Source organism: Artemia sp. Qi Xiang Cuo, chromosome 18 (genome assembly GCF_049724085.1).
Source record: "Artemia sp. Qi Xiang Cuo chromosome 18, ASM4972408v1, whole genome shotgun sequence".
NCBI lineage: Eukaryota > Metazoa > Arthropoda > Branchiopoda > Anostraca > Artemiidae > Artemia > Artemia sp. Qi Xiang Cuo.
In genome coordinates, this window is record NC_142811.1 from 35,842,944 (window position 1) to 35,856,348 (window position 13,405).

Sequence of the window (13,405 nt, forward strand, 5' to 3'; positions counted from 1 at the left end):
TTTCTGGAAATTATGTATTTGAGGATGACAAAACCCCCAGAGTCCCCAGGGCAAAGGTTATAAGTTATGCCCTGGGGGCATATAAGGTTTTTATAGATGGCGTTGATGTAGAAGCTACAAAAGGGGTTCATTTAATTGGAAATTGAAAGGGCTAGTGCCCTTTTTAATAGTTGAAAGTACTGGAGGGTAACTAATCCCCCTCTCACGCCCACCCTTTCCCCGAGCACATCCAATCAAAATTTTCAGATAGCCATTTTGTTCAACGTAGTTGAAAGTTCTGGAAATAAGGTCTTTCAGGATGAAACTCCACCCAGAGCCCTGAGGGCTAAGGTTGTAAGTTATGCCCTGGGGGCATATAAGGTTTTCTTTGAAAGCTTTGTCGTAGAAACTTGAAAAAGGGCTCATTCGATTGTAAATCCAAAGGGCCAATGCCTTTTTTAATAGTCGAAAGTGATTGGAGGGCAACTAACCGCCCTCTCATGCCCACTATTTCCCCAAACACTTCAAATCAAAATTTTTAGAAAGCCATTTCGTTCAACGTAGTTGAAAGTTCTGGAAATTAGATCTTTGAGGATGACAACCCCCTCCACAGCCCTCAGGGCAAGGGTTGTAAGTTACGTCCTGGGGGCATATAAGGTTTTTATAGAAAGTGTTGTCGTAGAAACCTCAAAAAGGGCTCAAGGGAAATTGAGGCTCAAGAACTCAAGGGTTCAATTTCCCTCAAGGGAAATTGAAATGGCTAGTGCCCTTTTTAATAGTTGAAAGTGACTGAAGTGCAACTAACCCTCTCTCACGCCCACCATCTCCCCAAGCACGTACAATCAAAATTTTGAGACAGCCATTTTTTTCAACGTTGTTGAAAGTTCTGGAAATTATGTCTATTGAAAGGACTAGTGTCCTTCGTAATATTCGAAAGGGATTGAAGAGCAACTAACCCACCTCTCACGCCCACCATTTCCCCAAACAAATCCAATCAAAACTTTGAGATAACCATTTTGTTCAGCGTTGTTGAATGTTTTGAAAATTAGGTCTTTTAGAATTTGAGGATTGAGGTCACTGAGGAAATTGAGTTCTTGTCCTCAGGGCAAGGGTTGTAAATAATGCCCTTGGGCAAATAAGGTATTTATAGAAAGTGTTGTCGTACAAACTACAAAAAGGGCTCATTTGACTGGAAATTGAAAGGGCTAGTGCCCTTTTTAATAGTCGAAAGTGAAGGGAGAACAACTAATCCCCCTTTCACGCCCACCATTTCCCCAAACACATTCAATCACAGTTTTGAGATGACAATTTTCTTTAACGTAGTTGAAAGTTCTGAGAATTATGTATTTGAGGGAGGATGACAAACCCCCCAGAGCCCCCAGGGCAAAGGTTGTAAGTTATGTCCTGGGGGCATATAAAGTTTTTATAGATAGTGTTTTCGTAGAAACTTCAAAAGGGGCCTATTCAATTGGAAAAAGAGGCCTAGAGGCCTAGTGTCGAAAGTAATTGGAGGGTAACTAACCCCCCTCTAACGCCAAACACATCCAATCAAAATTTTGAGATAGCTATATTGTTGAACGTAGTTGAAAGTTCTGGAAATTATGTTTTTGAGGATGAAAAACCCCCCAAGGCCCTCACGGCTAAGGTTGTAAGTTATACCCTCGGGGCATATAATGTTTTTTATAGAAAGCGTTGTCGTAAAAATAAAAAAAAGTGCTCATTTGATTTGAAATTGAAAGGACTATTGCCCTTTTTAATAGTCGAAAGTATTCGGAGGGAGAATCCCCCCCCCCCCACGCCCATCATTTTCCCAAACATTTTCGATCAGTATTTTAATATGAACATTTTGTTCAACATAGTTGAAAGGTCTGGAAATTATTTCTTTGAAGATGACAATCCTGCACCCATAGCCCTCAGGACAAGGGTCATAAGTTATGCCCTGGGGGCATATAAGGTTTTCTTTGAAAGCTTTGTCGTAGAAACTTGAAAAAGGGCTCATTCGATTGGAAATTCAAAGGGCCAATGCCTTTTTTAATAGTCGAAAGTGATTGGAGGGCAACTAACCGCCCTCTCATGCCCACCTTTTCCGCAAACACATCGAATCGAAATTTTGAGAAAGCCATTTCGTTCAACGTAGTTGAAAGTTCTGGAAATTAGATCTTTGAGGATGACAACCCCCTCCAACAACCCTCAGGGCAAGGGTTGTAATTTATGCCATGGTGATGTGTGAGAGTTATATAGGAGTTGTTGTCGTAGAAACCTCAAAAAGGGCTCATTTGATTGGAAATTGAAATGACTAGTGCCCTTTTTAATAGTTGAAAGTGATTGAAGTGCAACTAACCCCCTATCACGCCAACCATTTCCCCAAACACATACAATCAAAATTTTGAGACAGCCATTTTTTTCAACGTAGTTGAAAGTTCTGGAAATTATGTCTATTAAAAGGGCTGGAGCCCTTTTTAATAGTCGAAAGGGATTGAAGAGCGACTAATCCCCCTCTCACGCCCACCATTTCTTCAACACATCCAATCAAATTTTGAGATAGCCATTTTGTTCAATGTAGTTGAAAGTTCTGGAAATTAGGTCTTTGAGAATTTGAGGATTGAGGTCTCTGAGGAAATTAAGTTCTTGTCCTCAGGGCAAGGGTTGTAAATTATGCCCTGGGGCAAATATGGTTTTTATAGAAAGTGTTATCGTACAAACTTCAAAAAGCGCTCATTTGATTGGAAATTGAAAGGGCTAGTGTCCTTTTCAATAGTCGAAAGTGAATGGAGAACAACTAACAGTATTTTGGTATGGACATTTTGTTCAATGAGCTGAAAGGTCTGGAAATTATGTCTTTGAGGATGACAACCCTGCACCCATAGCCCTCAGGACAAGGGTCATAAGTAATACCCTTGGGGCATATAAGGTTTTTATAGACAATTTTGTCGTAGAAGCTTCAAAAAGGGCTTATTTCATTCGAAATTGAGAAGACTCGTGCATTTTATGCTACTAGAAAATGATTAAAGAGTAGATGCCCCCCCACGCCTCTAATTTACCCGAACATTTCCAATCAAAATTATTAGATACCCATTTTGTTCGGCGTATCAGAACGGTCTGGAAATTATGTCTTTGAGGATAACAAACACCCCAGTCCTCAAGGTACAGGTTGTAAGTTATGCCCTGGGGACATATAAGGTTTTTATAGAAAGCATGGTCATATAAACTTCGGAGGGGGCTCATTGGATTGGTAATCAGATGCTCTAGTGTTCTTTTTAAGAGTCAAAGTGATCGGAGGGCAGCTATTCCCCTTCCCCCCCCGCACTCACACGTCGTATTGCCCTTGAAATGTATCTAATACAAATTTTGAAATAGCTATTCTATTCAAAACCGTCTGAATATCATACAACAAGGCCTTTGGGCCTGAAAGAATCCCCAGAGATTAGGGGTAAGGGTTGTAAGCTATGCCCAGGGGGTATTTAAGGTTTTTATGGAAGGGATGGTTGTTTAACTTTAGAAGAGGCTCAGTCTTTCTCCCCTAAAAAGACTATGTCTAAATAAAACGAACAGAAATTAATTAAAAAAAATTTTTCAAAAAAGTAAAGAACTCCATTAAACCAAAATGAACAAAACTAGAATCAAATAATCTACCAAGAATACTACTACTATAAATCAGTATCAATAAATAAATGAAACCCAAAACCAACAGAAATTAAAATTAATAAGAGTCAAACTCAAAATGAGCAGAAATTAATGTGAATTGGATTCTAGGCCCCAAGCTTTCTAAAAGCCAGAATATAATCTGTACTTTACTGAAAAAAAAAACTCGCAAAACCTCTAAAAGTTCATTCATTTTGCCCACACTTTCATCTAGGATTCTTAAATCATCAGCATAATCTAAGTCTAATCAGCATAATCTAAGTTTTTCTTCCCCATTTGATTCTTTGTTCTCCAATTGCCTTTCCTGTGCTCCTTAAGACAATGTCCATCAAAATAATCAGTATAAATATAATATTCCCTATTTAATAAGAAACCAGCTTTTTCAAAAATAATATTCATAATCTTCAGTAATTTAAAATTCTTTCAAATGTTTTCACTTTTCCAACTTTAAGAAATCAAAAATCAATTAAGATTTTAAGGAATAAATATCAGCATATCTATATTAAACTGACAATGCAGATTTTTTCAGTAAATTTATTTGAATTTTTTTCAGTAAAGTACAAATTATATTCTGGCTTTTAAAAAGCTTGGGGCTTAGAACCCCACTCATATTAATTTCTGCTCGTTTTGAGTTCGAATCCTAGTTAGAATATATAAATTATAAACATAGAATATATAAACAATTAAGTACAAATCACAAATAGTAGCTTGTATTACGTCTTGTAATTGTAAGTGACCTCTGCCACTTTATCATAATAAAGTGGATATGCATGAACAAAAGAAAAGAAAAAGAGTGGAAAACCCTTAGATTTTAATGGCTAACTAAAGCATTGAGGTAGGAAAAGATCTTCTGGAGCTGTAGAAGCTGTATTAGTGTTACTTCAAGATTTAGTCTTAAAAATGTTAGTTTTGGTTTGTTTTAAATTGTAATCAGTAATAATTATTATTATTATCTATATTTATTAATAATTATTATAATTATAACAATCTAATAATTATTATTAGATGTAGAAAATGTAGTTGTCTTTCAGAATTAGCAGATTGTTAATGCTTGAACTTTGAAAGACAGAAATGCATTGTCAAATTTAACTAGTTAATTTTGATTACTTAGTTTCACGTTCAACTTGGCAACACCGGCGATAATATGGTACAGCTCTAACAAGTTCATAATTTTGAAAAAAACAAAAGAAACATATCGAGATTTTTGGTTATGAATAGACCCAAGATGTGTTTAGAGGAAAAAAATGTTTTTATTTTGATGTCTTTGGCATTTTAATAATTCGTTGTTCGTTAGATTTTGTTCTTAGGCTAGACATAAATGGCCATTCCCATTATATTCTTTTCTTACCTTCAAGACTTTAGAAGAGATCAAATTTTAAGATTCTGAGGTGAATGTCAAATCCTTTTCCAGCTACAAAACTGTTACAATCTTTATTGAATTGAATTTATTTATAACCCGTTGAAATACAATGATGGACGGAGTATAAAAAAATAAAGAAAAAAGAAGAAGAAAAGAGAAAACAAAAGCAAAAGAAAAAGACGGATAATGACAAATAAAACCAAATTAAAACTCATAGAACAATCGCACAAGGATAGTAATAAACCAGAAAATGACAGCACAAGCCAATGTAACAAGCACATAGACAAGTACGAATAAAACAAAGATAAAACTTATGGAATAAGCACACAAGCAAAATAATATACCAAACAATCATACAGTATATATAACAAACACAAAAACAGTAAACGTGAAAGACCTATTGTTTTGAAATGGAACACCATGGGTGTCCATTTATTCCCCTATTGTAAGCTGCAATGCATCTGCCGATGGCAGCATTGGGATCAATTAGACCGTATTTCCTATTGGCCCAAGAATTACTTGCCCAGAGGGGGAGGCTGAGAAGATATTTAGCAAACCGGTAATATTTTTGTCGGAGTTGCTTTGATTCCGTTGCCGAAAAGGTACGCCAAAAAGGTGCAAGGTATAAAAGATTTGGGCGCATATGAGTTATATAATTTAGCTAGCAGCTGGCGATTAAAACGAAGTTTATTGGAAACTATGCCACCGTAGGCACTGGACGTCCGGAACTGGAAATGGCGAATGAGAAGCTTTTTAGTTGCTTTAAGGGAGTTACCCATTGGGAGGCCAAGATAATTCATTTCCAATTTAGGAGCAACCAATACTCCATTAAGATCAACATTAAATCCTTCGGGAATCGGGCCTCATTTGAATAGTACCACCTTTCTGACTTTTCAGCGTTAAATTTATAAATTTAGCCCTCTTTTATGAGCTATTCTGAGTCTGCTATTCTGAAAACTGCACCATGCTTTGATTATGGAATGTTGGTGCGACCCCAGGTGTTCTAGAGTGTTACTCTATCACAAGATAGTCCACTACGAAGTAGAAAATGAATCAAGGTGTTACTTTAGTGACTGGCCACTTCTAAAGGAAATACGTTAAATAAACAAAATCAGCACTATTAGATTCCTTATTTTATGTTCTTTCCAAATATCATGATCTTTTTACTCATAATGTACCCTCCCCCCTGTTGGTCTCATATGTATCCCTAATAATATATTTCTCCGTTCATTTTAATTTCGTGATGGCTCATCTTTTCTGTTAAAACGGGTTTTCTTTGCATTCTCTTGTTGATGGAAGCCAGTTTTGTTTGAGTGGTTATTGCAGTATTGGACAAATATATTATACAAAATGTTTTCAAAATGTGGATAACAGTGGAAAGAAATTGATAAATTTATTGTTTTAGTGTATTGTTTTAGTATTTATATATATCTTAGGGCTATATCTGGGACCATCAGTGGAGTTGGGGGTGGGTTGCATTGGCAGAAAAGTAACCATAATATTTGAAAAGAGCATAAGAGAAGGAATGTAATGGTACTACTTTTGTTTTTTTATTGTATTTCATTTAGAAGCGGTCAACCACTAAAGTGATGCCAAAGTTTAAATTTGACTGCTATTTGGAGCGTCTAGTGTAATCTTCTTTTAGTTTGGTGCGCTACGTCTTTAATTTTTTTTTGGAAATGGGGTATGACATTCCTATCTTTCCAATTATCTTGTTAATTGGTGTTGACAAGGTCCCGGTTCTTTAGTATCCAGCTAAAAAGCTGCCAATTAAAATTTTTCTTTTTTTCTTATCCTAACCATATTCCATCGTTTCAGAATTATTTCGTTCTTTCTTCGTCGATGGATAAGACAGTTCGACTTTGGCACATTTCCAGAAAAGAGTGCCTCTGTTGCTTTCAACACATTGACTTTGTAACTGCTATTGCTTTTCATCCCAAGGTAATTCAGATTTTCCAATATCAAACACTTTGTGTTAAGACTTTCTTATGTTCTGTCTTTATTTAAATAAGGGGTAGTTCATCTTTAAAATGTGTTGTGATAAACTTATAGCCTATTAACTCATGAGTTGCATTTATTTACCCGTGACATGAAATACTTCTATAATACTTCATTTATAAATTTTTTTTTCAGCTCAGCATGGCAATTTTTTTCAAAAACAAATAGTTTTGTATCAAATATGTTTTGTGTCTTCTTTATTTGGAGGGTAGGGGCGTCATTTGGGCAAGGGTTACAGCGGTTGGCCCAAAATTCAGCAATTTTCAATTGCTGAAGGTCTTTTTCAAGAAGATTTTAAATGTTAAAAGGCAAATTATCCTAAAACCAATTATATTCTCTCCTCCGTCTCTACCCCTAATAAATTGTTGAAAAATCAACTAACCACGGTTAAGTTGAAGAGAAAACATGACTTACTTGACTTACTTGACTTAATGCTCCTGCTGGTGGTCCAGCGTAGAGAGACACGTGACTCTTCGCCTCCATTCGGAACGGTCTTGTGCAAGCGTGACTGCTTCTTGTATATCAGTGCCGATCATTGAGAGGTACTGGGTGAGGCTGTCCCTCCATCTGAACCGGGGCCTTCCGCGGGGGCGCTTCCAGCCATGCGCAGGGGGATCAAAATTGAAGAGAGTACTGGCGGGTGTTTCTGCTAGCATGCGGACCAAATTGCCGAACCACCTTAGGGTTCGTGCAGTGACCTGCCGAGGGCTGGGGGTCTGATCTGTTAGTGCCAGCAATCGGGTGTTTGAGACAAAGTCGTCCCATCTGATCCCTTCAATACGTCTCAAGAACTTTGTTTGGGCCACGTCTATGTTATCACGAGCAGAAGCAGCAGCCGGCTAGGTCTCAGCACCGTAGAGAAAGACTTGGGTTACGGTGGTGTTGTAGATCCGCATTTTTGTTTTTCGGCTGATGTTGGGCTTTGACCACACTGAACGGCATAGTCGTGCCATAATTGATGCGGCTTTTCCGATGCGCGACTGAACTTCAGTTTCGACTGAGCCGTTTTCCGTGATGACAGATGCAAGGTAGGTGAAAGACTTGACAACCTCCACGGTGTGCCCTGATACGTTGAATGCTGGTTAGTTGGCGGTGTTACCTGCGGAGTCAACGATTATTATTTTTGTTTTCTGCCTGCTAATATGTAGTCCCACTTTCAGGGCTTCTTCCGACAGTGTGTCGAGGGCTTCTTCGAGTTCAGCTGCAGAAGTGCATATTAGAGCAATATCATCAGCGAAGTCGCAATCGGCTAAAACTCCGTCGCCATACCTTAGTCCGAAGGGGAGCCGGTTCGTGGTTCAATCCATGACATAATCAATCACCGCATTGAAAAGTTTAGGAGCAGCAGCACAACCTTGCCGTAAACCGGTATTTATTTCGAACAGTGAGCTTCGATGACCATTAACCTTGACGGAGCTTTTTGTACCAGTGTATAGCGCCTTGAACAGGCGACAGTATTTGTCCGGGAGACCTGTTCGTTCTAGTATCAGCCAGAGAGACTCACGGTCGACGGAGTCGAAGGCTGCTTTAAAGTCAACAAAGGCGAGGTGTACTGTACGCTGGAACTCACGAGCTTTCTCGATTACCTGGCGTACGGTGAAGATCTGCTCGGTCGTGGATCTGTTCGGCATGAAACCTGCTTGCTGAATCCGGCGGCACTTACGGATGAACTGGGTACTTCTATCTATCAAAGTTATGGCAAATAATTTGCCGAGAACCAACAGGGGGGTGAGTCCTCTGTAATTCGAGCAATCACTTCGACTACCTTTACGCTTCCATAGGGGGAGGATTATCCCTTCCTTCCATTCTTGTGGAATCAGGTCTGTTGTCCAAACGAGGGAAAACAGCATGTGCAGCCACAGTAGCATCGGCGGTCCTGTGAATTTTAGCAGCTCTACGGTGATCCCGCAGGTTCCTGGTGCTTTGTTGTTTTTCATCCTCCTCAGAGCATTCTGTATCTCTTCTACAGAGGGAGGCTCAGGCTCTGGAAGATTTTCGCTTCTTGTTTGCTCAGCGGATGCGACTAGGTCGGGATCGACGTCGACTCTGTCAGCGTTCAGCAGCTTTGTGAAATGCTCCTTCCATCGATCAAGCTGCGCGGTTTCATCTTCGAGCATTACGCCGGAGGTGGATTTAACTGCTCCTATCTTTGGAGGTTTCTCCTCGCTGAGGTCTCTGACATGCTTGAAAAGCGACATGGTGTCACCTTTTCGTGCTGCATCTTCTAGCTCATCAGCTTTTTTGTCAACAAATTGTTGCTTGTCTCAGTGGATAAGTTTGTTCCTGACCCCGTTTAACCGTCTGTAGGAGGGCATATATCCGGCCAGCCGCGCTTTTCTGCGTTGCTCAATGATTTGCAAAGGCTTTCGCGAGAGCCAGGGCTTCTTTAAGTACAGATTTCGACCAACGGTCTCAGTAACGACCTCTAATATATTGTTTTTGTACGTCTGCCAATACGTGTCCAGGTCAACAAGGGTGTTCAGGTATACAAATCTGTTCTGAACTTCAACTAAATACTTGGCGGAAGTTCTCGGTTTTTGGTTTCTGATTTTCCAATTTTGGTTGGTGTCGCTCTATAGGCTGGGCTTTGACTTGTAGACGGAAGTTCAACACAACTCATCTCTGGTCAGTATTCCCGATTTCGGCACAGCGATAGGTTCTGCAATTTGTGACTGATGACCGCCATCTTTGGTTGACTATAATATTGTCGATCATCTTTCGCGTGCGCCCGTCATTGCTATACCATGTTGACTTATGAATGTCTTTCCAGTGAAACAAGGTGTTTGTAATGACCAGTTCGTGCATGGCGCACAGCTGGAGGAGTCGGGTCCCATTTTCGTTCAAAGAATCAGGGGTAACAGGACCAATTACAGATTTAAACATGAAGATTAGAAATCTGGCGAAATGTACATTTATAGTATCTTTTTTTGTCAGAACAACTATTACTTTCAATCCGAGAAATTTTGTATAAAGGATGTTTTATTGTATCTTCATTTCAGTTGGCAATAGTTTTTTTTTTATATTTGTGTTTTGAAAAACAATTAATAGGATAAATTAAAAGGTAGCTGAAAATTCAAAATGACTGAGGAAACTTATGTGTACTACTTTCTCCCCAGTTAACCCTTATCTTTAGTATAGAATGCTTTATAACCTGGTTGTTTTTATATTGTATTAATTAAAAAAACTTTCCACAAAATAAGTTTTTCAAAGAAAAGTAAAGAACTCCATTAAAAAAAAAATGAGCAAAAATAAAATAATCTACCAAACGTGAAACTACCACAAATCAGCTTCAATAAATAAATGAAACCCAATACGAACAGAAATTACAATAAATAACCGAGTCAAACTCAAAACGAGCAGAAATTAAAATAAGTTGGGCTCAAAACCCCTATGCCTTCCCAAGGCCAGAACAAAATTTGTAATTTCTTGAAAAAAATGTGTTATAAATATGGGAATTGCTTTCTATTTTTTAAGCAAGTTTAGATATGTCTAAGATTTTTAATAGTGTCATAATCCTGGCTCGGTGAATAGATAGTTCTGAAAGTAAAAATTTCAGTGATATAAGTATTTGACCTTTATGTTGCAACTTACGTACTGCGTAAGCTTGTCGCAAAATTGTAATTATCGCAGGGAATATAAACCTTTATCATAATTACTAGTACTAAACAAAGATTCTGACGTCTGGATTTTTAAGATTTTAACTCCCAAAATAAAATTATTTGGGAAGCTAGGATACTTTTTTTTCTTGGATTAAGAGGACGATTATTTTGAGCCAGAATTTCAATTTAGATTTAGTTTTGTTTTGTTTCAAATCATTTTTAGTCATTACCATTCTTGTTAAAGAGGCAACGGAAAGAAAGTAGCAAGGTAACTGTAGTAAAAGGGGGTTGTAAGTGAAGAAAAGAAAGACATTGGAAATAAAGTGTATCTAAAAAATAACGAGCCCTTAAACCCGGGTTTGTCTGTAGGAATTAATTTCTGGGGAGGGGCATGGCTAATAAAAATAGAAAGGCAAATTGTGTGGGAAATATAAAAGATTGTGCAGAAAATCATAAAAGCAATAGGATTTTCTTGGGATATAGGCTATCTCCCGTAGGCTATGCCCCCCACTTGCAAAACATTCTTCACTCGCCATACATTGAAAGGCCACCGTATGCACAAAATTAAAAATTTAAGTTTATTGAATGTCAAAATCATTTCAAAGGGACCTCTTAGATCCATCCTTTCCTGCCTAATATAGTCTATTTTACGTAAAACCAAACTTCTCTTTTTTCTGCGGAAGAATTTGGGTTTGAAGTACTAAAATGCTGGCTGACATAACTGAACCAACACTTTTTTGCTTTCAGGATGATAGGTATTTTTTAAGTGGCTCTTTGGATGGGAAGCTCAGACTTTGGAATATCCCCGATAAAAAGGTAGAATACTGGAACGAATTAGACGGACCAGTGAAGCTTATCACAGCAGCTAACTTTTGTCAGGTAATCACCATTATGTCTTTTTTATTTTTATTAGTTGAAATTATCCTATACTTTACATTTTCATAGATGCGCACAGGCAAGGGTCTTCAGAGGGGGAGGACGTCAGAGGCTTTCTTTTCGGGAGGAGTCAAAATATTAAAAATATATTCTTTATGTCACAATTTTTCTGGATGGGGCTACTTGGACTGATTCTGGGAAAGGGTATGAATTCACCTCTTTTTGCACTTATAGATAGGGTTAATAATCGTAATCCCTGAAATGATTCGGATTGGCCAGTTCTAAGGACTGGGAAACAGGTCAGCCTTGTAGCGAGCTGAAAAAAAAAGAAGAAAAGTTTCTCAAATGAATGTAAAGGGTGGTATTAAAACTCACAATGAACAGAAACTTTGGTACGTATGAGGGGAGCTGCAACCTCCTCAAGCCCCCACTCTTTGCGCTAAAGTTAACTTGCAACAATTCAATAGAAAGAATAAGTTTTTTTCTACTGAAAGTAAGGAGAAACATTAATACTTAAAATGGACAGAAATTATTTCGTATATGAGGGGAACTGCCTCTTCCTCAACCCTCATTCTTTACGCTAAAGTCCTAATTTCGTTAAAAACACTTCTTATATAAATTCAACAGGCCCTTGTGTTTGAGCAGTCTTTCTTAAAGAATTATGTCAAAAAGTCAAACTTACTGTATAGAGCAAGGGTTGAAGATGGGGCAACCTCCCTCACACACTGAATAGTTTCTGTTCGTTTTAGTTGTTGATCTTGCTCCTTACTTTCAGTTGAAAAAAAACTTGTTTTTTCTTTTTAATTTATGCATCTGACCGTCTGTCAAATCATCCCAGGAACTTCCCCGCCCCCCCAGTGAAAAATTTCTCCAGTATTTGAAAAATTCAAGGATGCTAATTTTTTGGCTCACTGAACCCTCTTTCGATAATATGCGCCTACTGGATCGAACCGACCATCTCGAGTAAAAAAAAAAAAAAGAAAAAAAAAAACACACACACACACAAGCGGGACTGTTCTTCTCTGGAAAAATAAGAAATTTGGTATTTCCGTAAATAGTAGCTTTAGGCATCTTATACGTTTTGGACTTCATTTCATCAAGATTAAAGCCACAGTTGGTATTTAAGACTTTTTTATGTCACTAATTATAAATATTATGCTAAAAGTGCCATATCAGTATCTTAAAACAAAACATAATGTGTTGTCTACATCTATCAGAATTAGCTTTCGAATTTCGTCATAGTTCGTATCAAAGGATTTGGGAGATATGTTGTTACGGATCTCAGGCTAGTACTTAAATATAGAAATCCAAAACCAAAACAAACTAAGTCATGTTTCATAGAATAGTATTTGTTTTCCGGCAAAGTTTATGTTTAAGGTTTTCTAAGTCAGTAATTAGAAATACGAGGCTAAAAGTGTCATCTCAGCGTTGTAAAACAAAAACATAATGCGTAGCCTGCATGGTTCGGAATTGGTTTTCAAACCTCGTCCCAGTATTTAGTTAGGACTATTTGATTACAAAAACTCAAGCTGATACTTAAAAAAGGTCAAAAACTGATACAATATAAAAGGTCAAAACCAAAACAGACTAGGTAAATATTTCATAAATGGTGTTTAAGTTTTACGAAAGTGAGTATTTAAGAGCTTTTAAAGTCGGTGGTTACAAAAATGATGGGGAAATTGCACCTTGAGCGTCTTAAAGCAAAATAACGAACTTGATAAATATCTTCCAGTTTCTGCCATACTTTGTACTGAAGGACTCCTAGCGGCAACTAGAGTAAGCAACTATCTCACAAATGTTTCGTTTCTTCAAATTTGGTGTTTTAGGGTTTTGATGTCTTTTATCATAATCTACTTAGCGCAGATTTAGTAAATAGCCGCCCATGGTTATGTTTAGTGAAGTCCGCATCCTATGCATCGTTTTCTTTCCCAGTCTCCTCATATAGAGTGAG

At 37.8% G+C, this 13,405-nt stretch overlaps 1 protein-coding gene across 2 annotated transcripts in view; it reads left to right on the forward strand.

Moving 5' to 3' along the window:
* LOC148941445 (WD repeat-containing protein 44) overlaps nucleotides 1-13,405 on the forward strand; it is a 128,904-nt gene that overhangs the window by 57,148 nt on the left and 58,351 nt on the right. For both annotated transcript variants that reach the window (XM_089104381.1, XM_089104380.1), the window contains exons 10-11: nucleotides 6,800-6,922; nucleotides 11,326-11,457. In XM_089104381.1, the coding sequence (XP_088960507.1) occupies nucleotides 6,800-6,922; nucleotides 11,326-11,457 (255 nt within the window). The remainder of the gene's footprint in view (nucleotides 1-6,799; nucleotides 6,923-11,325; nucleotides 11,458-13,405) is intronic.